We start from the raw sequence: 26,371 nt of genomic DNA, 5'->3' as shown, positions 1-26,371 counted from the left end.
AATGTAAAACTAGTAAAACAAATGAAACGATCCTTGCTGGTATAAGACAATATTGGAGATGTAATAATTGAATTATTGCTAATTAAATACTGTATGCAGTTTAAATGAGATTGAGACGTGAGGGATTGAACACGCCGGGTCGTGTGTTGGTCACGCCAGGCCGGGTGTTGGCTACGTTTGGCCGGGCGTTGGCCATGTTAGTCCGCGGTATCGGCATTGTCCCGAGCTTGTTGACAAACTTGCTGCCGCTCGGGCTCGCTGGAACAAAGATGCAATAGTGACCACAAAAAGATTTCCTCACAGATCCGATAAGATTTGGATTTGAAGCGATCTATTTTTAGTAGACAGGGTTCTCAATAGTAGTAGAATGTTAACGTGCGCCTATCACCAGTGTCGTATCATTTACGCTAGACTCTATGTCTATATTCTAAGAACGTGCGGCATTTCTGTGCATTTACCGGCATTATTCACGTCTGTCCATTGCGGATCCTTATTACGACAATAAATAATAATGTATTTCGTCTTATGAGAATTGCGTAAGATTTTAAAACAAACTGCCAGAGTCTGTTCTAAATATGCCAGAATAAAAGATTTAAACCCGCGACCATTATGAGTAAACTAAACTCTCAGACCACCGAAGCCGATTGTAATATATAATCGAGACTACTAGCATTTACAATGACTCAAGACTTGTTCATTTACGAGTTAAATTATATATAGATAAATATAATTAAAAGCGAACGTGTAGTAAACTAAACTCTCAGACCACCGAAGCCGATTGTAGAGACTACTAGCATTTACAATGACTCAAGACTTGTTCATTTACGAGTTAAATTATATATAGATAAATATAATTAAAAGCGAACGTGTACGTACGTGTAGCGGCTGCGTAGCCCCCGCGCCCCCTGCCGCTCGCCCCCCAGGCCCCTCTTACAGCTTTCTTCTTCGCGGCCGACGTTTGCTTGCGTTTGTACCTGTAAAAAGTTGTTACTGAACTGGAATGTGAAACATGTTGACAGTCCACTTGTTAGTAGTGTAACGATGTATGTTACATGTAATAATGTTTGTTGCTACTGAAAGTGTTTTGCTCGTTGAGCAAATTGTTCACTGAGTAGCTCAAGCCTTTATATCCCTGTGGCACCTAGTATTTTTGTTATTGTCGTTGTTTTCATTTTACATGTAAGTTAAAGTGTATTGTGTTTATATAATATTCTCGCACGTTTATTCGGACATATTTGTTTGTAGCATTTGAGGGTAATATCTTCGAGACGAAGAAAGATTTTATCTATCTATCTAATAATAATTAGTATAAACTTAAACGCCTATCATTTGCCTATCATATATGTATATATAACAGTACCAAAGACATCACGTTATCATGTGAATCCCGAGATACTATTCATGGGTTGCCATTTTGGAAGAAGCATTATCATCAGTCTATTGATGGACTTAGGTCTCTCCCAAGGCACTATATTGGGTCCGGTCTTGGCAACCAATTATTACCCGGCGGTTAATAATTAATTGGACGAGAAGTATATTCGTGGGTATGTAAATGATATTCTATAGTTCTTTTGGGGAGTTCAAAGGGCTCACTTCTTCCTGACGCCGCCGCGGTAGGTCTTCCTGGCTCGAGAACTGGACGCGGACGACGAGCCGCGACTGCTGCTCGGCTCCGGCTCAGATTCTTCAGATTCCTCTTTGGCTATCTCTTTCGCCTCCAGCTCATCCTGGTACTGCATAAGAACCCCTAAATAAGAAGTTAAATTGACATGTAAAGAAAATAATATATAAAATAAAAATAAATATATAAATTGAACGGCTCTCTCACCCAACTTCTCGATGGCGTAAGCGGAGGTGATCTTTAGCAGCGCGGCGCCGTATTTGTCGTAGTTGGCGCGCGTGATGTGCGGCAACGACAGCAGGGCCTCCGACGTCTCCGGCAGGCGAGAACTCATCGCCTTCAGAGCAGCCTGCGGCAGCACCGCCGTCAGCGTCACCCCACGCGCCTCGCCCATCTCCCTGTATACATACACATACATACATACACTCACACACTGCAGCACCGCCGCCAGCGTCACCCCACGCCCCTCGCACGCACGCACGCACGCACACTCGCAATCACGCAACCACGCACGCACGCACGCAACCACATACGCTCGCACGCACGCACGCATGCACGTCCGCACGCACGCACGCACGCACACACGCACGCGCACACGCACTCACGCACTCACGCACGTACGCACGCACGCACGCACGCACGCACGCACGCACGCACGCTCGCACGCACATACGCACGCACACTAACCTGCAGGCCTCCACCAGGTCGGCGTAGCACCGCTCCTGTATGCGCTGCAGCAGCGCGTGTACGGGAGACTGTCCCGTGTCTCCGCCGCGCGCCACACTGCCGTCGTCGCTCGTCTTCTCCTCACACTTCATCGGGAACACCACGCGTTGCCCCTCCGACATCACTCTACCAGAACACCACTTTATTTTATTAAATGGAACATTTTCGCTTTAAATGTATACTGCTGTGTTATAAGTACTAGACGACTGATACAAATGCATAGAAAAAATACATAGGGAACACCCAGATCGATACAAACAATTGTATTCATGCTACAAATGTGCCGTACGATTATAAGAAGTAAGGCGATGTGCTGGACGCGCTAGACCATCGAAACCGTGTTATATGTATATATAGATGTGAGGTGGTACTTGTGCGCGTGCGGTCCGGGCTGGAGGTAGGCGCTGGCCATGTCGTTGGTGACGACCACCCGCTCGTGCAGCAGTCCGCGCCCCACCAGGTGTCGCAGCAGGCGCTGCACGTCGCTCACGTTCCACGACTTGCATCTGTGGGGACACCAGCTCTATAACTCCTATATCTATCTTTGTTTTTCTCGCTAGTTCGTTACGGGGTAGAGAGAGAATCGAACGCCATCAGCTAAATAGTTCACGGCACACAGAAAAGCGCGTCAACTAAAAAGGTGTGACATCGTTTCAAAAAACATGTAACATGTATAACGTTTAGTACGTTATACAGATTTAATATAAAATTTCTCGGTTTGTTCTATATTATAACACGCATGTATTATACATATAAACCTTCATCTTGAATCACTCTATCTATTGCTAAAATCAGTTGCATAATTTAAAAGATATAAGTGAACAGACGACAGCGACTTTAAGACTATATAAAGATAAATTATTTAACATAATATATTTTTTACACAATACACACTTTCACACCTACACCACTTTCGTGGTTTAAAAAACCGTCATACCGTCCATGTATGGGATGTTGTATGAGCGCGGAGAGCCGTTGTTGTCGAGAGCCTCGCAGCGCGTCCGCCAGCTGCAGCAGTGTGTAGCGCGCGCTGTACGACTGCACGCAGCTCACGATCGCACACGTATCCTCCGTCACGTCCACCGGCTGATAGTATAGAATAGAATAGAAAATCATTTAATTAAATAAACTTACATTGAAGCCCTTTTGAATAGGCATCGCTCATTTTTTTAGTCTATGTGACGTTTGTAATGTCGACAGTTAAGTAGAATAATACAGATGTAATTCATAGTGTTTTTGGTCCTTCGAGTAGGATATGAACGAATCGGAAATGATATATATTTAAGACAGGCAATTGTCGCAGACGGCAGCGGTCGTACCGCTCCCCGAGGTAGGCGAGTGGAGAATAGAACCGGGTACCTTGAACCGATGCTGCGCGCGGCAGTTGTCGCAGGCGGCGGCGGCGAGGCAGTGTCGGCGGTCGTACCGCTCCCCGAGGTAGGCGAGTGGAGAATAGAACCGGGTACCTTGAACCGATGCTGCGCGCGGCAGTTGTCGCAGGCGGCGGCGGCGAGGCAGTGTCGGCGGTCGTACCGCTCCCCGAGGTAGGCGAGTGGAGAATAGAACCGGGTACCTTGAACCGATGCTGCGCGCGGCAGTTGTCGCAGGCGGCGGCGGCGAGGCAGTGTCGGCGGTCGTACCGCTCCCCGAGGTAGCCGAGCACTAGCGCGCGGCGACACTCGGCCACACTGTCGCACACCTCCACCATCCGCGCCAGGTTCTCCTCGTGCACACGCCGTGCGGCCGCAGTCGTGTTCCGTTCCACTGTACCAACACCACCATACTTTGTACAATGTCGGTACCTCAGTCTCACCCATGTCTAGCAGCTAAGCAGCTCGCTCGTCGAGACTTACAAGCCGTCAGTGCGCTTTATACGTTGTTACGATTGAATGGTGTGATAAAGTAGTACTATTACAGAGCGATATCAATTATGTATATTATTAATAATACTTCAATTTTATTATGAACAATCACACTTTATTTTACTAAATTATATTTCTTAACCATCATGACAGTTTTACATAATCCACGCTCCCTACTCTAGTGATATACACTACTGCTAGTGATGTACAATTATTTGACAAGTGACACCTTAGTCTATCGGAATGATAGGGCTTCGCTCCAGTGCACATCAACACCACCACACTTTGTACAAAGTCGTCCGTGTCGCTAGTAACGTGAACAATATATATACTTAGTTTTATATTTCGTTTATTTCTATTGTGAATAACTAAAAAGGATTTAATATATGTTTTTCTTTTTTCTATTGTTATGTTATTGCGTGTCGTTATGTTTGACATGACAATGTTTTACGAGACTTAGTGTATTGTGGAGGTAGACTCATTGGCCAAAAGGCAACGTTAGTGTGGGTTGCTACTCACTGGCCAGCAGGCGGCGGTAGCGCACGACGTCGCCATAGGAGTAGTAGAGCAGGCAGAGTGCAGGTTCGCCGTCCCGGCCGGCGCGGCCCGCCTCCTGGTAGTAGCCCTCCACCGACTTGGGCAGGCTGTGGTGGATCACGAACCGCACGTCCGCCTTGTCCACGCCCATGCCGAACGCTATCGTTGCACAGATCTGGGGAAACAGGTGAAGTTACTTATTTAGACTATTATGGATGGTGCCAGGCGGCTGCACCGTCACGTACAGCCGCCTGGCACGCTGCGGGCTGCGTACGTACCACCTGGTACCAGTAAGTACCACCTTGTGCCGGTACGTACCACCTCGTACCAGTACGTACCACCTGGTTTCCGTACGTACCACCTTGTGCCTGTCCGCGAGCCAGGCGGCCTGCACGGCCCCGCGCTGCTTGTCGGAGAGCCCGGCGTGGTAGGAGGCCGCCTGCAGCCCCACGCGCCGCAGCGACGTCGCCAGCTCGTCGCACTCCTTGCGCGACAGGCAGTACACGATGCCCGACTGTCTGTATAATATATCATCAAGTAAATCCCATACATCACATTGTAATTATGCAGTATTGCATTCTCATATGTCAAGTATATTACAAAGTCAATAATTGGAACTGGCTATTAAAAAACGCTACTGACATTAAGAAAAGCCATTAGGTATTGGCTAAAGAGAAATTGATTGATTCAAAAATAGAACACCAAATGATGTTCTGTTTTTGAAATAGAACCGTATAATGGTACGATGTTCTGTTACTTAGAATTAAGACAGCGAAACGGTTCCAAAGTGCTGTAGTATATACACAAGTTCCAAACTTACCTGAAATACTTCTCCTTGATAACCGCAGCAACTTCGTCGTTGACTGTTTTCGGTTTCTTCTTCAGTATCTTGTATATGAGGTTCGGCCGATTGAAGCTGGACATGAACCATTTGCATTTGGTCACCTAGAGCCAACTTCACTATGAGATCATTTTTATATTCTATTCCTTAAATATATATAATCTTCGTATTCCAAATACTCAATTTCATAAATATACAAGATGATTTTAGTTGTAGGGACAAAATTGGCTTAATGGGGTCTTCCTATGTGACGGCAGGGATATTTTAGGATTTTTTTTCTACGACCAGTAAATATTTAGAGCTTCAAGTTTTTTATCATTTATTAACACATATTTGGACAGTATAAATATAAAATTTCAGCTAAAAATATTCAGTCAAACTAGAGTTACAGCGCTCTGAACACCCCCGCCTCGAAAAAAAGAGCTCCCACTTCCTCCACGATTCCGGCTGATCGGCTTATCTGAAAAAAAAAAAAAAACGGCGTTTTAATTTGTAGGCTTAAAAGCACGGAATGACCTATAATCAAATGAATATAAAAAAAATTGGATTTTTGATAGACATTTGAAATAAAAGTTGCAAATTAGGCGTTTTTTTTTTTGTTTTTTGCTATAAAAAAATCGAAGTTTTGAAAATTTTCGATTGATAATAGTTCATTCCATGCGTTTACATATATTGAGTGTGCCCTGTATATTTCAAGTAATTCGGTCCAGCCGTTTCTGAGATACAAAGGAGGAAAGTTTGAAAAACACAGTTTTGAGAAAAACGCGTTTAAAGTTTCAAGTCCGTTAAAAACTATTAAAATATCAACTTACTCTCAATCGGCGATGCCTGGTCCATAGAGTATTCCTTCCTCTTCCTCGTGAAACTCTTTTAAAGCAGATTGTTCAGCTCTTGAGTCAATCCTGGCTTGTTTAACGACATCACTTACGCGCCGCTCAGAGCGTAAGATTCGCTTTTCATCCCGTTTCTCAACATACGCTTGGGCTTCACGACCAACAGGGCATCCCATAATCGACATAACTTTTAAAATACCTTGAAAACCTTCATTAAACATAATAACTGCTAAGTAGCTAGCAATTTCAACAACTTTGGGACCAGAATGAAGATGTTTAGGAGCGAAAGTCCAAATCAAAGAATTCAAAGATTCGTTATTGTTTTGTGTCTCTGCTCCTAAACAACGAATTAATAATTCGTCTTTCGATAAATCTTCGAAAACCGGTTTGATAGCTTCTTGGACTTGCGGAATTAGAGGTGGTTTATCGTGATGAAATTGGTCCAGTTCATTATTAGCTTCAGCCTTACGCCATTTACACCAACTGTCTTCGCCTTCTGGACAAAATTGATGCTGAGGGTTTTCATCAGAAGAACATTTGTGATAGTACGTTGCCCAAACTTCCTTTCTCATATCTTCAAGCGAATCTGGATGGCGTCGAATTGCTAATCCGTAGAATTTTGTAATTTCTTGGATAACTTTATCAGTAAGTTTACCTGCTCCTTTTCCTGTTTAAGTCTGTAGAAACGTGTCTAAACTTGTATAAACAAATATATTAATAAAAGGGAGGCCAGGTATAAAGCCGACGGTACACAATAGGCCCGGTCTCTAACTGCCAACTCACCGCTCCGAACCGCTCTTTCTTTTACCTGCTGTATCTTTAAAACGACTTCGAATTTTCTAAAATCGCTTTACTACCGTATTCTAGACATGTTAAGGGAGCAATTTATGAAAAAAAAAATCGATTTTTTCAACCCATCACATAGGAAGACCCCCTTAATCTACATAGTAATACAAAAATGTAAAGTTTATGAGTTTGGGTATGTGAGCGCCATGAGCGGTGGGTGCGTGAACCTTTTCGGAGGTTGGTGCGGTGGTACCTGTAGCTGGTGGAGGATGTCGGTGCGGTGGTACCTGTAGCTGGTGGAGGATGTCGGTGCGGTGGTACCTGTAGCTGGTGGAGGATGTCGATGCGCACGCGCGGCGTGGCGGTGGCTGTGAGCGCCATGAGGGGAGGGCGCGGGAACCTCCGCCGCAGTTCGTGCAGTCGCTTGTAGTCGGGCCGGAAGTCGTGCCCCCACGCCGACACGCAGTGTGCCTCGTCTACCACGAACCTGCACAAGTTTATTCACTCTTTTATTTATTTGAGCGGCCAACAACATCTACACTATGAATTATATAGTAATCTCATGCAGTGGCGACTTTAGAGGGTGGCGAACAAGGCAATCGCCCGGGGCCTCGCTCTTGCGGAGGCCTAGCGTAACGTCCAAAGCAAATTTTAAACAACCAGGAAGTAACATTTAACACCTAGACCGATACAAACAATCATACTCATAAATACAATTGTTTGTGCCGTGCGAGGAATCGATCCCGCGACCATCGAAGTAAGGCGATGTGCTAAACCGCTAGACCACCGAGCCGTCATATATTACAGTCAATATACATCATATTAGTTTTATCCATTAATTTTATTCGAACTATCCAGAACTATACAATGGTTCTTCGAGCCATTATAGAAGTTCTTAACTGGGAGGGTGATTTCTATATATATTATTATGTATTAAAAAAAAGTATATATGTATTTATATAACACATACTTTGCATAGGGACTAGATGGCGCTGATGGATGTGTGAATTATCAAAGGACGAATAATAAAAAATATCTCTCGCTTTCTTTTGACCTATGTTTTTCTATGTTTTTGTTTATGTTTTTCAGGTTCTGTGTGTGTATTCTTAGGTTACATTATCTCATTTTTTGTTAGATTACCTAGCGATCTTATCCCTCGAGTAGAGAGTGGTGAGGACATCTTGGAACTTGGGTGAGCTGCTGATCTTCTCCGGGGTGACATATAGCAGCTTCAGTAGCGGCTCGCGCATTGACAATTTGTGGTACACCTCGTCTGCTTCCGCAGCGCTCATGTCGCCGCTCAAGTGCGCTGCCGGGATCTGAAAAATTATATTAGCTGCCATTAGACATGTTCGAGCGAGCATGTGTTGAGCATCTTCCGCGAAACCTTATGCGAGCCGCCGGGTACAGGCCTCGAGCCTTATGCTCTTTACCGGGGCGTACTGCTGGGGTGGTCGTTCGTTTTGTCTCTATTATACTATACAATAGGGCGAATGCCGACTGTTCTTCGAATGAACCGGATAAACGGGTGCAGGTTCAGGGCAAGCCCCGTTGCCCCAATATCAACTACGGTGGCTGAAACCACCAGAGATCTAGATTTAAGCCCTATGAGCTGAAAATTTACATATATAGACAAGAAAGAAGTTTTTATTTTTTTTAAATGTTATTTTTATTTAATTATTATACTACATATTCTTTCAAAAGCGATCTAGCGAGGGAAAGAGCAGCGGCTTTGTGGAAGTCCATTTTGCATTTATATTATTTTGTTTAATTATTGTAAGGAAATTTCTTCGTCTCACTTTCATCATCCTCATTAATACAGAAAGGAAAATCAAGGTGCCAACGTTTTTTTCGTTTGTTGTTTATATTGTATTTTTTACATTGCACTGAATAAAATATTTTTCTTTCTTTCTTTCTTTTCTTTCCAACGTCGAGAGCTAAGAAAAAAAATATCTATAAATTTATTACGTAGTACAATTAAATACTCACATCTAGGGACAGCAACTTGTTGACCTGGTCCAGTATAAGCGATTTGAGTGGCGATATCACGATCGTCACGCCTGGGGTCAATATCGCAGGTAGTTGGTAACACAGGGACTTGCCTGCAAAACAATTCATATATCTTCAACCAATGATATGCTGTTGTATTTGAGTATACACACAGCATCTCAATTTTTACTGTTCAATTCTAATGAAGGCCTAGGTGGTCTAGAGTTTCAGTACACAGCTTTATTTCCGATTGTCGCAGGTTCGATTCCTTTTACATTCGCGGTACTACACTCGCATTAAACCACAACAACCTCACATTATATTTCTATATTATCCTTGTATTTTTTTAACACGTTGACGACCGCACTGATAAAATTAATTTTCACATAGGGACGGGCATTTTTTTTTTGTTAATTACGTATGACAAGAATTAATCACGAGAACGAACGCCGGCCGGACTGCAGTTGATAAAACTGGTGCTTTGCGGATATTCTCCTACTTTGGAGTGAGTTATAATTTTATACTTTTATTTATTACTGCGCTGTACCCGCGACTTCGTCCGCGTAGAATTTAACTTTATTTTTCTTTGAGATTATTATTTTTATTATTATTAAATAAATACCACTACACGTGATATTTTTCCTTGTATATTAAAGGGTCAGTATAGTAACCTCCTCCAGTGGGCATCAGAACGAAGCAGTCGTGTCCGAGTAGCGTCGCGTTTATCACCTGCAGCTGGTTGGGACGAAATGTCTTCAGACCAAACTTCTCCTTGAACACCTCCATCATCAGCGACGAGTGTGGGTAGTTCAAACCATCAAATTCACCTGACAATAATGAGATGGTAATCATTTATTTACTAGCTGTGCCCGCGGTTTCACCCGCGTTAAATTCAATATTTTTCTATAAAAAATATAGCCTATATGTTATTCTGATGCATAAGCTATATTACTGTAAAGTTTCATCAAAATCAGTTCAGTTAGTTTTTGCGTGAAAGACCAAAACCAAACTTTCGCGATTATTAAGATATTTGAAAGAGTATTTACAGGCAGATTAATAAACATAATTGAAACAGAGAAGCCACTTATAGACTTTTAAGATTTTAATATAAAAAAAAAATTATGGGTATAAAAAAAACTAACATTAGAAAAATAATAATATAAAAAATCAACATAATCTATCAAGATACAACAGTTATAAATCAAAGAATTGCTTAATGAAAGTATGCTATTGGATTGGACAGACTAAAATCGTATACGTCCAGAAGGAATTGGGTCTATGCCGCTCCATAAGTCGTTCTGCGGGTTTGGAGTGCTATCTGTACTCGCCCCCTATCGTTCGGTGAAGCTGTAAAGGCTAGCTATAGCGAAACAGCATTAAAACGCAAAAAAGAATGTAGATGTAGTGTTTACACTTTAACATTGAGTGAACTATTAATCCAATTTTAAAATAACTAATTGTACTTAGATCTTAATTCAATACACTTCCAATACTTCTTGATTTAATATCAAGAAGTAAGTATTGGAAGTGTATGCGAAACAAATCATATGTATATGAATCAACTGATGTCTAGAAACATATAATTACACATAATATATAGGTTCAAACACTCATGTACAAGTTACTTTCAATTTCTTAAATTATAAAGTGGTTCCAGAATTTACGCCCCAAAAAACATTATATGTCATTATAATATTATTATTATGTCACAATGCATCATTTATTTACCTGTGATACCATCATTTTTAGTGCCTTCAATGAAATCGCCCATTCCCTCGTATTTGGGTTTATTGTCCTCTTCCCCTAATGATGTGTCCATAAAAACCTCTACCTCTGATTTTTTGCTATCCGAATTCATATTACCATCCTCAAAATCTTCCATCCTGTATTCTGGCCAACCGTCTTCATCTACTGGTATCTCTTTATTGTTTACCACTTCCGCAACTTTATTATGATCACTTTCAATAACAACAGAATCACTTGAGCCATGTGTAAATTCAACATCAACATCTATATCAACTGGTACTGAATATACATCCGTTTCCTCTTCATCCAATAGGGGATAATCATCATTAAGTGGTTCATCTACAATGGTATTGGTAGAAAGTAAGGAGCTTCTACTTACTTGAGGAGGCTGGAAGTTTACAGAACTATTTGCTACTGGCAACACTTTTGGTGGCTCTCGATCTACTAAAGGCTTTAAAGTTTCTAAAGCATTCTTTAGTTTTTGAGCGGTACTTGAAATTATGGGACTTGATATTGATTTGTTATTAGACTCCTCTGTGATAATTCGCGATGGTCTCTTGAATACGAATTTGCCCTTTCCTTTAACATTTGAGGGTGTATCCAAGTTGTCAGCATCAGACTCAGTAGTTGCATCTAAATTTATGATCGAGTTAGAAGGTGAAAATGCATCATAAGACAACGATTTCTTGACCGATTTACCTAATAATGTTGAACTACTAGGTCCAACATCGTAACTAAAATTACTTCTGTCTGCTTGTGTATGTTCTGCCTTGACAGATTTTTTAATAAAAATCGGACTACTTTTTATAACAAAATCTTTCAAATCATAATCCTCATGGTTGTTTAATAATGATGGAGATTCAGACAAATTTCTTTTAAAGTCACAATCAGCTTTAATTATTTGGTCACTTTGGTGCCTGGCCTTCTGTGGACTTGTGTTTTTACTAGTTGTCTGTTTTATGGCTGATTTCAATCTATTTCTCCAAAATTTAAGATGTGAATATATGGTACTATTATATCCAGGTAATGTTTCTTTTGTTTTATTTGGTATTCTATCAAAGGCATTAAACACTTTTTCTAATATTTCTATGTACAGGGTCTTGCATTCCTCTATATCTTGTAAGCTTTTTTTCTGTGAAAAAAAATACAATGCCTAATAAATAAAAATGTACAACATGTATATTAATACTGTGAACATCGATGTGTTTTAACCATTAGTCAAGCCAGTCATCCAATCAAGCCAGTATTCGCGATCGAATTTTGCCATCAAAAGTAATTTGGTTATGCTACTCTACAAGGTGAAAGGTTTATCAAAAATAATCATAACAGAGGGTCTGTTCACAAAGTTATAATAATAAATAAACATACCATTTTTGTTTTCTTTACAGCAGGATTGGTCGATATGTTGAATAAAAAACCTTTCAATGACGTATCCAATTTTAAACTTCTAGGTTTTTCATCGGAACTGGTTTTCTCTGGCGTTTTTAAAACATTTTTACCCGTCGAACTGTATTGTTCCGATATTTTTTTTGTAGGACTAGGTGTTGCACTTATTCGTATAGATTTATTTTTTAATGGCGATGTCGTAGATGTTTTGTATACATGTAGAAAAGAGTCCATATCATAATCCTTGAACAAATATAGAAAATTATAATGCTTTATATCCTTACTACTATTGTAAATGCGAAAGTAACTCTGTTTGTCTATCTCGCTTTCACGCCAAAACTAGTGAACAGATTTAAATGAAATTTGTTACACAGATAGACCCTGAGAAAGGACATAGGTTACTCTTTAATGCAACCCTTTTTTTACATTCTATCTTCTCTATTCTCCCCCTTTTCATAGGTTACTCTTAACCTATGAAAAGGGGGATGAAAATAACTGATTTTTAGGCTATCTCAGAATTTACACACCATCTAGTCCCAAGATAAGCTAGCTAGAGCTTGTGTTATGGGTACTGGATAACTGATAGATATACTTACATACATTTATAATCCATACATAATAAAAACATAGATAACACCCAGACCAATACAAACAATCATACTCATGAAGATAAATCTTTGTACCGTGTTAGGAATCGAACCCGCGACAATCGGAAATAAAGCGGTGTGATAAACCTCTAGACCACTGAGGTCTATTACCTACACAACATTCATTGTTATGTAGATAAAGTCCGCCACTAATAGTTTTTATCGCATATACGTCGTGTACAGATAATTTATAACACACCTTTGTGGCTTTCACACATGAATAAAATTGGAGTGTCTGTTTGTAATATGAAATAACCATTTTTTACTACATGTATATGAATATAAATACGGCACATACACCAAAATACCATTTTTTACAGATTTTGTCTGTCTGTTTGTTCCGGCTAATCTCTGAAATGGCAGGACAGATTTTGAAGGGACTTTTTTTGCCAGGTAGCTGATGTATTAAGGAGTATCTTAGGCTACTTTTATTTTAGAAAATTTCTCTTATTTTAGAAAAATAAAGTTAAATTCCACGCTGACGAAGTCGCGGGTACGGCTAGTAGTTAATAAAACAATACTAACATGGAATGCATCAATGGAGTCATCATATACACTTTGATATTTGTCTGCGTTCATTTGTTCGTATATATCATTTGATGATGTAGAAAGTTCTTTTGGACTGACCTGTAACAAATTATACAGTAAACATTTCAAAAACATGAAAGTTTGGAATGCATATCGTCTACTTTCTAGTTATTAAAAAAATGACAATTTTTTTAAATATTAAATCAAAAAGGTTGCAATTTATGCTTTATGTTTTTTGACTAAAAGTATTGCTTCAACTTTTATGTTACCAAACTGACTACTAGATGGCACTTTTTTTCATTTGCATCACCGTATTGCAAATGTCTACTTTACATATTTTTTAAAAGTAAGCACTTATTATTATGTCTTTTTTTTTCTTTCTTTCAGCATATATTTGTCCACTGCTGGACGTATGCCTCTTGCATACATTTCCACTTCAGTCTGTCTGTGGCGGGTCTTGTCCAGGTCGGTCTTGCCGTCTTCAGATCTGATGTCATCAGACCATCTGGCAGTTGGTCTGCCTACGCTTCTACTTCCCATCCTAGGTCGCCACATAAGGGATCTGTATCTGTTGTCTTTGCTTCGGCATACATGACCAGCCCAACGCCACTTTAGCTGCGTGATTATTATGTGTTTATAAATTAAACAAGTAAGATGTTGGAAGCCTCAAGTGGATATTCGCTCGCAGCAAGGAAGGCTGCATCATCAGCAAATGTTGCTGTTGTAATTCCAGTATTATGAAGCTTACCTCAATATACTGAAATTACAACACCAACATGACGTAGTCAGATGTGTACAAAATGTATTAGACAGCCTCTAGCACAAAGCTCTGTGGTACTCCTGCAAGGATTTCATAAAATCGTGATGTGCAATCATTTTCATTTCATTGTGATGTGCATGTGTGTGGATCATTTTCATTAATCAAACTTTATAGAATAGATAGAATAGAAAATCATTTATTCAAATAAACTTAATTTAAGACTTTTGAATATTAAATAGAATGTGTGTGTGTTGAAGTTTACATTTACAAGTCGAAACGTGTAAACATTTAATTTCATATAATAAAAAGATTAAATCAGTCTGTGATAAGAGCCAAACAGCACTTTCATCAAAGCCATCACTGCGCTCGACCATTATACATTTTAGTGAGCAATCAATTCCACAGACCACGTCAGACAAAAATTTATGGTAGTTACTTTCGCACTTTACATAAGGATGCATGCGGCAATCAATACAAAAGCCGCTACGCTATCATATATCAAGGGCCTTTATCAAAGGCCTGTTATATGTCAATCAATACAGATAGACAATTTTGCTTTTTTCATAAGTTTTTAAATTTTTCGGCGTACTCTATGAATCTGTTCAACAGTGGCATGTTCTTTTCGAAATCCGAATTGATGATCGGGGATAAAACATTTCTCTTTGACAACATTTGTAAGTCTGTGTAGACGGGATATTTACAAACACCTTAGACATGACAGGTTTGTGTAACATTGTGATTTGAGATACTTTCCACAGGTTTGGATAACGTCCAAATCTTAATATTGCATGAGATACACTATGACTCTGGAAGACATCTCTTCAAGAACCTTTTTGTCAATCAGGTCAAACTCTTGTGCCTTTTTGTTGTCCATGGATTTTATTTTTTCATAAATCTCTCTGGGTGTCAATAGTTTTACAGTAAGGACTAACTGAAAATCCTGTTCAAGAATTGAGTCAAGAATATGTGTGCAGTCTAATTTATTCATTGAATAAGAAAAGTGACAAGCACTTTTCTTCTGTATTGATTGATATGAATGAATCTGCAGGCACTGACCATTACTCGACGTTGCTTTGTCTACAGCATATAAAGAAAAATAACCAACAACCTATTAAAACTTTATCACGTATTGACTACAATCCCTGAAACAATACAATTAATGATTAAGACTTCACACATATACTCGTACATCACGCATCACGTCGGTTTCACAGTGTGTGTACACTTCCCTTTAGGGTTTGGGTCTATGACATATTTCGTCGAGAACACCTCCATAAACAATAGGAGATGATGTAGAATGTGGAATATGCGGTGTAAAACCCAAAATCTGTAACCATATCTATAGGCTTATGAAAATTCGCCTTTCAATATTTCAGGATGAAACTTACGCCTTAATAAGATGTCAGGAGGTAATTCTAAGCCTTAACTACATCAATCAGAACATATACATTTATTCGGACAGTTAAGCTGCTCTACTAGCACTTCACTCATACAAAATCCGATCTAAACTAATTTCGTATTGCAGTACTTATATAATATTATTAAAATACGTTGTCGAGAAACTGGGAGCTTCAAATGATACATTCAAGAGAGGGAATGAAACTCAAATGTTTCAGGTGTTTGTGTTATACAAATTTAGACGCGTCGCGTACACACTCCGCTCAGATAACAACGGTTTAAGGGTCGGTTGCCGGGCGGTTTACACGTGCCGTGTGATATGAGTTCTAGGAAAGATAGAAACAAGGACAAAAAGTGGCACGTGTAGAAACTTGACACAACAAAAAACACATTAATCAAATAATTAACGAGAATTAATTATCATTATGATTATTATCGTTAAATAATCAACAGTCAATAAGACGTGTAGAGAGATAAGTCGAGTATTCGAGTCAAATTTTGAGGATATTCAATAAAGGAATTATTTGTGACATTATCACTGTTATGTTATTAACGACAAACAAAAATTCCTTTTGTTGTGCGTCATTATTATTGTTATCATTATTCACGACAAACAAACATTTCTTTGTTGTGCGTCATTATTATTGTTATGTGTGTTATTCAAATGTTTCAGGTGAATTAGGTGCGTCGCAGCCGCAGGAGTTAAAAAAACCGAATTTATTTTAATATATTTAATTATAAATAAAATATTACAAACTAAAATATGACTATAACTATCTTCGGACGAAGTTGGTACCGAATTGAATTAAATTGACAAATACTGAGCCGCGGAAACACTAATTAAGATGTCGAGTTAGCAGTTGCCCAGCGCGATGGCTCAACGAAGATGTGAGGCGCTGATTCGTCATTTCGAAGTACGGGCACAAAGTACAAGGCCGTGCTCCTCATCAGCAATTTCCTTATTAGCAACAGCTATAACAGGTGTTTGTATTATACAAATTTAGACGCGTCGCGTACACACTCCGCTCAGATAACAACGGTTTAAGGGTCGGTTGCCGGGCGGTTTACACGTGCCGTGCGATAAGAGTTCTAGGAAAGATAGAAACAAGGACAAAAGGTGGCACGTGTAGAAACTTGACACAACAAGACACACATTAATCAAATAATTACCGAGAATTAATTTTGATTATGACTATTATCGTTAAATAATCGACGGTCAATAAGACGTGTAGAGAGATAAGTCCAGTATTCGAGTCAAATTTTGAGGATATTCAATAAAGGAATTATTTGTGACATTATCACTGTTATGTTATTCACGACAAACAAACATTTCTTTGTTGTGCGTCATTATTGTTGTTAATGTGTGTTATTCAAATGTTTCAGGTGAATTAGGTACGTCGCAGCCGCAGGAGTTAAGAAAAAAAAATATTTTAATATATTTAATTAAAAATAAAATATTACAAACTAAAATATGACTATAACTATCTTCGGACGAAGTCTTCGGACCCAGCGGTGGTGGCTCAACGAAGATGTGAGGAGCTGATTCGTCATTTCGAAGTACGAGCACAAAGTACAAGGTCGTGCTCCTCATCAGCAATTTCCTTATTAGAAGTTGGTACCGAATTGAATTAAATTGACAAATACTGAGCCGCGGAAACACTAATTAAGATGTCGAGTTAGCAGTTGCCCAGCGCTGTGGTGGCTCAACGAAGATGTGAGGCGCTGATTCGTCTTTTCGAAGTACGGGCACAAAGTACAAGGCCGTGCTCCTCATCAGCAATTTCCTTATTAGCAACAGCTATAACAGGTGTTTGTATTATACAAATTTAGACGCGTCGCGTACACACTCCGCTCAGATAACAACGGTTTAAGGGTCGGTTGCCGGGCGGTTTACACGTGCCGTGCGATAAGAGTTCTAGGAAAGATAGAAACAAGGACAAAAGGTGGCACGTGTAGAAACTTGACACAACAAGACACACATTAATCAAATAATTACCGAGAATTAATTTTGATTATGACTATTATCGTTAAATAATCAACGGTCAATAAGACGTGTAGAGAGATAAGTCCAGTATTCGAGTCAAATTTTGAGGATATTCAATAAAGGAATTATTTGTGACATTATCACTGTTATGTTATTCACGACAAACAAAAATTCCTTTTGTTGTGCGTCATTATTATTGTTATCATTATTCACGACAAACAAAAATTCCTTTTGTTGTGCGTCATTATTATTGTTATCATTATTCACGACAAACAAATATTTCTTTGTTGTGCGTCATTATTATTGTTATGTGTGTTATTCAAATGTTTCAGGTGTTTGTGTTATACAAATTTAGACACGTCGCGTACACACTCCGCTCAGATAACACCGGTTTAAGGGTCGGTTGCCGGGCGGTTTACACGTGCCGTGCGATAAGAGTTCTAGGAAAGATAGAAACAAGGACAAAAAGTGGCACGTGTAGAAACTTGACACAACAAAACACACATTAATCAAATAATTAACGAGAATTAATTATGATTATTATCGTTAAATAATCAACAGTCAATAAGACGTGTAGAGAGATAAGTCGAGTATTCGAGTCAAATTTTGAGGATATTCAATAAAGGAATTATTTGTGACATTATCACTGTTATGTTATTCACGACAAACAAAAATTCCTTTTGTTGTGCGTCATTATTGTTGTTGTCATTATTCACGACAAACAATTCCTTATCATCTTCTCTATCTCTTGCAAGCTCTTGCAAACCCTCAAAACCCTCAAAAGATTACCGACATCGTCCAGCTATATAAAGATAATCACTAACTTTTAATTGTTATAAAAAATACGAATCAGACCAAGTTATACATTTCAATTGTAAAATAAATTTACTTATTTTTTTTTTAATTGAAAAATGAGTAAAAGAAAGCATGAGAATATGGAAGAAGGAGCACCTCCTCGCAAACGTATGAAGTACGACGAAGAACCCATAAAATTTGCCTTCAGTGGATTACAATGGACATTAAATAAAAGTGATCAGATGGTGTCTCGTAGATGTGACGGGACACGGAAAAGCGTGCAGGATATATCGCTGCTGAAGGAGACCGATCCTGACGACGTGTCGACTTTTGTGGCGAGGGATTTAAACGAACCTCCTCCAGTCACATTCGATGTTACCATCCTGCTCAAGGATATCGTCTCCTTAAAAAAGAGTTTGGCAGATATGACGCCTCGTGTCAACGCGTCAGAGCTCATAATTAGTGAGTTGCGCAAGAAAGTGGATAGTTTGCGAAAGAAAGTGGATAGTTTGCGCAAGAAAGTGGAAAGTTTGCGCGAATTGCGTATATCGACACTACCGTGGCAGATTGCCGTCATCAGTGCCGTAACCACACAGACAATTGATATTCAATTTAATTAGAAGAAGTTAGTTTGTAGGGTATTTATAATATAGGCCATTAGTAGCCTGAATTAAACAAATATATATATTGATCGAATCTTTGTATATTTGTATACAATAATATCACAAATATTGTTGATATAAGATTCATTAATTATTAGTTTGATTAAGATATTTTAATGTAAGGCAGTGATTCCCAAAGTGGTCTATATCGACTCCCAGGGGTCTATGACGAACTGCAAGGTGTCTACGACAGCGGTCATTCTGTTGTTTTTACTTTATGTTTTAACATTAAACTTTACTACAGTTACAAATTAAAAAAAATCAATACCAGCTAAGAATGGGGAGTCTACCCGATATCGAAAAATATGGCAAGGGATCTAGGACACACAAAAGTTTGGAAACCTCTAATCTAAGGAAACAATAAACGCTTTTATTTACTTAAAGTAAATACACTTCAAAAATGACGATACTTCCATACAACCTTTCATCTCCCCTTACATCCCTTTTTGCCATTAAAAAGTAGCCTATGTCCAGTCTCAGGGTCCAGACTATCTGTGTACAAAATTTCATTTCAATCGGTTCAATAGTTTTGGCGTTAAAGCCACACAGACAGGCGGAGGTACTTTCGCCTTTATAATATTAGTAAGAATAATTGTTAGAAATATTTATTCATCTGCAACTTTTTGTTTATATACGTCCTGAATGGTTAGGGCTATGGATAAATTAAGTCCTACACTAATTATAAAGTGTTTAAATAAAAGAATGTGAGGTTAAAACGTTTTTAATATACCAAATTAACAAAAAAAATAACAAATAACATAATTTTTATTAAATCCTACATTTTAATGACTAACAACTAATTATAACTACAATAGGAGTGACACCGTTCGATGCTAGAACGAATGTCACTCAACTCGTAACGCAAACCAAAGTTACCCCAAGAACATAGTCAGTTTACAAATTTAATATGAAATCAACAATATTTCACTTAAAACTCTCCAACTACTATATTAAAATTGATACAATGCGACCTCGTTCTTTCATCGGCGCATCTAAGTTTTGCTCTTCAGCACTTTCCAATAAGGCTGTGCACTGCATGTTATACCATGCTCCATAGAGAAGCGACTACTTTGGCACTATGAGCGAAAATGTTGCATCCTGCAAGTATCTCATTAGGTATTGAATCCGGCATGGTCACACCTTTCGTTATAACATCTGGCGTCAGCGTTGGAGTGAACGTCGTCGGCTTTACATAATACCAATTAGTACTGCGGAATTCAGTATTACTATATTATGCCACAACTCTGATGTATCCACTGGGTTCTTCGGGCATTCAACCACCATGTACACGTGAATATTCCCATGTGTTGCTATATAAGGATGCGACGGAATTAGGATTGGTTAATAGCACTTTGGAATGAACGGTTGCCATCAAAATCTGGCGACTTAAAGTTTTAAAATTATTACCTATTCTATATCATTTATATTTCTAACAATAGCTATCTACTTTATTTTAACAATAAGATTGCTGCGATTCAGTCTTCGGGGTCCCGAGGCTTTGGGGTGGGGAAGGAAAGCAACACGAGTGGTTCTGTGTAACTAACATATTTGGTTTCATCGCATGCGGCGTTGAAGTGTGGATACCTCCGTTGGCTCAACTCGTAGTTCTGGATACTCGACTTATCAACACGGTCAACGATAAAAGTCTTTCACGCTCAATAACTTGAGCATGCTGTCGACTGCCCTAATTATGGTAGTACGATTGTTATATGACAAAAACATGGCGTATTACAGATTTAGCACGAAATTAACACAACACAATCACTTTTCAATAGGACTAAATAATAATAAAAAAACGTCAAGAACGGTATGATAAAGAACGAATGCGCAAGGCGCCGCATCGACGAACGATATGGATCGTTCGTCGATGCAGCGGCACGATTTATATATATTAGAGACCCGATAACTTTCGAGGACCATGCGATAATATATCTTATCCATTTTATCTATCACTTTTAATGTGCATGATATTGATTAGCGTTCAAGTAAAAAACATAGGTATTAATTTCAGCTATACATTAATTATAATGGGCACACCAAATTTCTCAATTAAGTCTAAAAATGTTTTGGGTCTATCGGAAGCCTCAATACTATAGAATACGAAACTTCCTGCTAGTAGATACCAAAACTGCGCTCGTACATTCGTTGTTACTCCCAATCCTAAACTATGCAGATTCCTGCTATTTAAATCTCATAGAAGACCGATTGAAACTTGAGTGACTCCAAAATATTTGTATACGGTTTATATTTGGTCTTCGTAAATACGACCACATATCTCAATTTCTCAAACAACTCAAGTGGCTTCCCATTCGTCATCGCAGAAACTACCGTATGTTAACCCTCCTTTACACTATTCTTTTCCACCTCAACATTCAGGAGTATGAGCTCCTGAATACTTGAAAAAGAACTTAAGATTCAAGCTTATAGGTTCAAAAATGACGATACATACTTTCATACAACATTTCATGTCCCCTTTCAACCCTTTTTCTTTATTTATATTCAATCAACAGCCTTTTTAGGCTAAGTTTCAGGCGTCTAGCGAATTAATTAAAAACGATACTTACATACAACCTTTCATCTCCCCTTTCAACCCTTTCTCTTTATTTATATTCAATCAACAGCCTTTTTAGGCTAAGTTTCAGGCGTCTAGCGAATTCATTAAAAACGATACTTACATACAACCTTTCATCTCCCCTTTCAACCCTTTCTCTTTATTTATATTCAATCAACAGCCTTTTTAGGCTAAGTTTCAGGCGTCTAGCGAATTCATTAAAAACGATACTTACATACAACCTTTCATCTCCCCTTTCAACCCTTTTTCTTTATTTATATTCAATCAACAGCCTTTTTAGGCTAAGTTTCAGGCGTCTAGCGAATTAATTAAAAACGATACTTACATACAACCTTTCATCTCCCCTTTCAACTTATAAACATTTTCTTCAAGTTTTTAACTAATTATAAAGATTTTAGCTTTAAAAATTACGATACTTCCATACAACCTTTCAACCCCTTTACTACCCTTTTCTAATTAAAGAGTAACCTATGTCCTTTCTCAGCGTTTAGATTTAGACTATCTGTGTACCAAATTTCATTAAATAAATTCTAAATTCTTGAAATCAATTAGAACAGCACCACGAGTCGAAAACTAAGAATAGTTACTATGACGAGGGCTAGGCTGAGCGTTAGCTAAATTGTCATTACTTATCACACATCTATTACATCTACATGTAGAGATACATGTATCTTAGGACAATTCACACAGCATCTAGTCCCAAGATAAACTAACATAGTTACACATAACACAAGCTCTAGCTAGAGCTTGTGTTATGAGTAACTGATAGATATACTTAGATATATTTCTAATCCATACATAGAAAAAACCCAGACCAATACAAGCAATTATACTCATGAAGATAAATCTTTGTACAGTGTTAGGAATCGAACCCGCGATAATCAGAAATACAGTGGTGTGGTAAACCTCTAGACCACTGAGGGCTATTACCGACACAACATTCATTGTTATGTAGATAAAGTCCGCCACTAATAGTTTTTATCGCATATATGTCGTGTACAGAAAATTTATAACATTGTGGCTTTAATTAAAATTAAATAAATAGATAATAAAATAATACTAACATCAAATACATCAAAGGAGTTATACACACTTTGATTTTCGTCTGCTTTAATTTGTTCTCCAATTGGATGGTTGGTGACATAATTTCTTGGTAATACATTTGGTGATGTAGACAGTTCTTTTGAACTGGCCTGTAACAAATTATACAGTTTTAATTAGTATACATTTCAAAAACATAAAAGTTATGGAATGCACATAGTCTACTTTCAAATTATTAAAAAAAATTGTAACATGGGCATTTTATAAATTTCAGTTTTTTTTTCTATTATATCAAAGCATTGCTTCAACTTTACATGTATGTTTCCAAACTGACTACTATTGACACTTTTTTCATTTGCATCACCATATTGCTAATGACTAATTCACATTTTTTGAAAAGTAAGCACCTATTGCATTATTCATCAGAACAACAGAATTCTATGAGCATACGGGAATGAGAACAGTCAGAGAAGAAATAGAGCACAGAGCAAGAGTATACAGAGATAGTATAAGGGCGCATAGGAACCTAAGTGATCTCGGACAGTGCGGTTTCAGAGGAGCTTCCTCCTGCATAAACTTAGATGGTGGAATGAACTACCTGTCGAGATTTACTCGAGCGACTACAGCATGGAATTTTTCTAGGGTATATTAAGGTTTCTTAAGGGTCGGCAACGCGTATGTGGTGATACCCCTGGTGTTTCAGGCGTCCATAGGCTGCATAACCGTTTACCATCAGATGGGCCGTATGCTTGTTTGCCACCTACGTGTTAAAAAAAAACTAATATCCTTGCAACAACACTACAAGACCCCTTGAAATGCAGAATCCTTTGTGTGATGTTAAAACACATCACACAAAGGATTTTATTCACTGATAAGAAACATTAAAGTTCAATCTCCTGTCAACAGTCCCACAACAAATCTGTTAAAGGATTGGTGAGACAATAGCAAGATAAGAAGAAGGAAATAAAAAGAATTGATCAATTTCAGATTCATGTCTAACAATGCTGCTCAGAATGTAGATGCATTCTGTTATATTTTGTCTGTCTTTAGACTTCTTTAGATGAAATTTCAGTAAAACTTTATTTTATATAGTCTTATCTCTTATATAGAGTTGTTGGTTTATATACATATAACACACTACAATTACATTTCTATATATGTAACTATAAAGCATCTATGCAAAAAATTTCAGAGATAGGTATATAGATATATATGTAGCGAGTACAGTCTACATAGCAGGTATACACCTATTTCTGCAATGTTTTATAGAAATAGCTATATAGCTGTCACACAGTCTGATTTGCCTGTCATCTATTTACACGCTTGTTACTAAGTACCTACTAGTAATCCGAACTGCTTCAAATCTAGGGACATCTAGTGCCTAAGTTGGTGAAATAGCCTGAAGAAGGTGTAAAATTATCTTATTTTCTTCTTTTAAATTATATTATACACATAATCTTGTTCTTTTGATATTATAATATTATTGCAATTGTTGCTATATTTCTTTAATTTTTATGTGCCAATTGTATTGTTAACAATAATTATTAGTGAAGTTATAAAAAATGTAGCGGCTGGTTTTAGTCATACAATAAGATATAATATACTGTATTATTAGTTAGGTAAATTACATTGCACACATTTATTCTTGATCCAAATACATTAAAAAAAACAATAATTTTAAAGAATACTTACAAATTTTGGCACATTCTCCGTTGAAGCATTTTTAAATGGTGGTGTCCCTGAAAACAATACATTAAAACAATTTATAAACAGACAATAATGTGAGGGAAGTTACCTCTGAACTTCTCACTTTAACAGAGTAACTATAGTGGTGTCCAAGTAAACAACGTAGAATAAGATAAACAAAATATATTTCTAAACAAGATAAAATAATATAAAAACACATTTAATAGAATATACAGTAATACAGATAAGTTATACGGATACATCAATACGACGACAGACAAGATGACAAAACACACTCTGAATAGAAATAGAATAGAATAGAAAATCATTTATTCAAATAAACTTACATTAAAGTACTTTTGAATAGTCATAACATTTTTTTTTTTAATCTACCGCTCATTCGGAATTCTGTCTCATCACAAGAAGAACAAGCAAGAAACTTGTGTGTTGCTCTTTTAAATAATTTATTCTTACTTACAATTTAAGTTTCAGTGTGTGAATACAAACCACCGATTAGCACTAATTCAATAAAATAATAAAATAGAAAAAACATTAAATATACAACAACTGGTTAAACAATTAATAAGGAAAAAATAAGTCATAGTGATTAGAGCAGACCAGTCCACACAATGAGCCCAATGACCCAGCCCACCACGCCGCCACAAGTCTGGACATTTTAGTGAGCATGACTACTCAAAACACCAGGCCACGTCATAGCTACTCTCTTTTCAGATATTCAAACATACTTCATCTGCCATACCAGCCAGTCTAGACATCGATTGCAAACCTCGTTCTAACTAATAAACTGAGCTGAAAAAAGGAGAGGAGCACAAGAAAGCAGCTCTCGTCACTTCTTGACTAAAATTTGTTGTTAACAAATTATAATCACTTATTGTCATAAGTGGGTTGATTATTCTGAAAAATTTCACTTAATCCAAATATTAAGATCAAAAGAGAAGTGTTAATTGGGATAACATTCAAAACATTATTTAAATTTTACACAAAATCATTATGTATAAATAACTGAGCCTCATTTATTTTCTAAGTTTAGACTAAATATAGAGAAACGCAGGACCGATCGTCGTGGAGATCTTTGGGGGAGGCCTAAGTCCAGCAGTGGACGTCTTCCGGGCTGCGATGATGATGATAGAGAAACTTAAAAGTTGTTGATATTACAAATACTATTATTAACTATTTATATACTTAAAACTTTAAGTTTCTTTATATCACAATTGGATTTTTAAATTTCGTGCACACAATAATACAAGTGGAGTTATTGTGAGTACAAGTGAGACAACAACAATATATTTGTAGATAAACTTACACTTTGTGGAATTTGTTGATTTTGATTTAAAAATAAATTTGGATTTTTTCTCTGATGATACTTGTTGGTCATTGGTGCTGTAATTAATCATTTATTATATAATTACTCATCAATACAAGGAATTAAAACAGGTATACATAAAAAAAAATTAATAAACCTCAGGCGTATATCATTCGATGAATCTTTGCTAACTTTCTTAACAAAATTTAATAAAGAGTACTTTTCTTTTAAATCCATCTTCTAAAATTAATTTTAATAATTACATAACCTACACATAAATTGATTAAAGTATTAAAATTCAAAGGAAAATACAAACAATAATTAATCAAAATAGAAATTAGATTGAAATTCAAATGTGATTGAAACAGATAAACAAGGTAGGTAGAGTTCTATCACAGATTATAGAAAATATATGATATTGTCAAATCATATGTCAACAGTAATTTTTTTGTTCCGTTTATCTTTAAACGAAAAGGCAAAGGGAACTATTCTTATATGCCATGGCTTTTGATGTTCTTAATTTTCTTAATTTATTAGTGTATTGAATTGTTGAGATAATGTAGTCGCACAGTACAAAAACTGTTCTCGAGTTTCTTAATAGTTCAGTGCAAAAAAAATATTGAGTCAGTAGTTTCCGACACGCCTCC

General features: G+C 37.6%; 1 protein-coding gene across 1 annotated transcript; it reads right to left on the bottom strand.

Annotated features, from left to right (window-relative positions):
• Positions 1–24: 24 nt before the first annotated feature.
• On the bottom strand, positions 25–26,084 carry LOC131855028 (recQ-like DNA helicase Blm). Its single transcript, XM_059206238.1, has 22 exons — positions 25,882–26,084; positions 25,725–25,801; positions 24,407–24,453; positions 22,738–22,866; positions 13,500–13,601; positions 12,310–12,570; positions 10,924–12,073; positions 9,867–10,022; positions 9,196–9,308; positions 8,347–8,525; positions 7,528–7,693; positions 5,567–5,691; positions 5,105–5,264; positions 4,729–4,921; positions 3,921–4,111; positions 3,285–3,433; positions 2,719–2,853; positions 2,309–2,473; positions 1,829–2,019; positions 1,594–1,747; positions 877–974; positions 25–258 (listed from the first exon to the last, which is right to left on the bottom strand). The coding sequence occupies exons 1-22, from the start codon at positions 25,959–25,961 to the stop codon at positions 101–103; spliced, it is 4,179 nt and encodes a 1,392-aa protein (XP_059062221.1). The 5' UTR covers positions 25,962–26,084; the 3' UTR covers positions 25–100.
• Positions 26,085–26,371: the final 287 nt, after the last annotated feature.

This window comes from Achroia grisella, unplaced genomic scaffold, assembly GCF_030625045.1.
Source record: "Achroia grisella isolate CSIRO2021 unplaced genomic scaffold, CSIRO_AGI_Agris_v1 utg1295, whole genome shotgun sequence".
NCBI classification, from domain to species: domain Eukaryota; kingdom Metazoa; phylum Arthropoda; class Insecta; order Lepidoptera; family Pyralidae; genus Achroia; species Achroia grisella.
The sequence above is the reverse complement of the archived record's forward strand: the minus strand, read 5'-3'. Positions and strand labels throughout refer to the sequence as shown.

Coding starts and splice junctions, on each gene's coding strand:
- LOC131855028 (XM_059206238.1), bottom strand. CDS start 25,961: ATGGATTTAAAAGAAAAGTACTCTTTATTAAATTTTGTTAAGAAAGTT. Junction 2,020..2,308: donor GACCTGGTGGAGGCCTGCAG/GTTAGTGTGCGT, acceptor GTATGTATACAG/GGAGATGGGCGAGGCGCGTG. Junction 975..1,593: donor CGCGGCGGCGTCAGGAAGAA/GTGAGCCCTTTG, acceptor AACTTTTTACAG/GTACAAACGCAAGCAAACGT.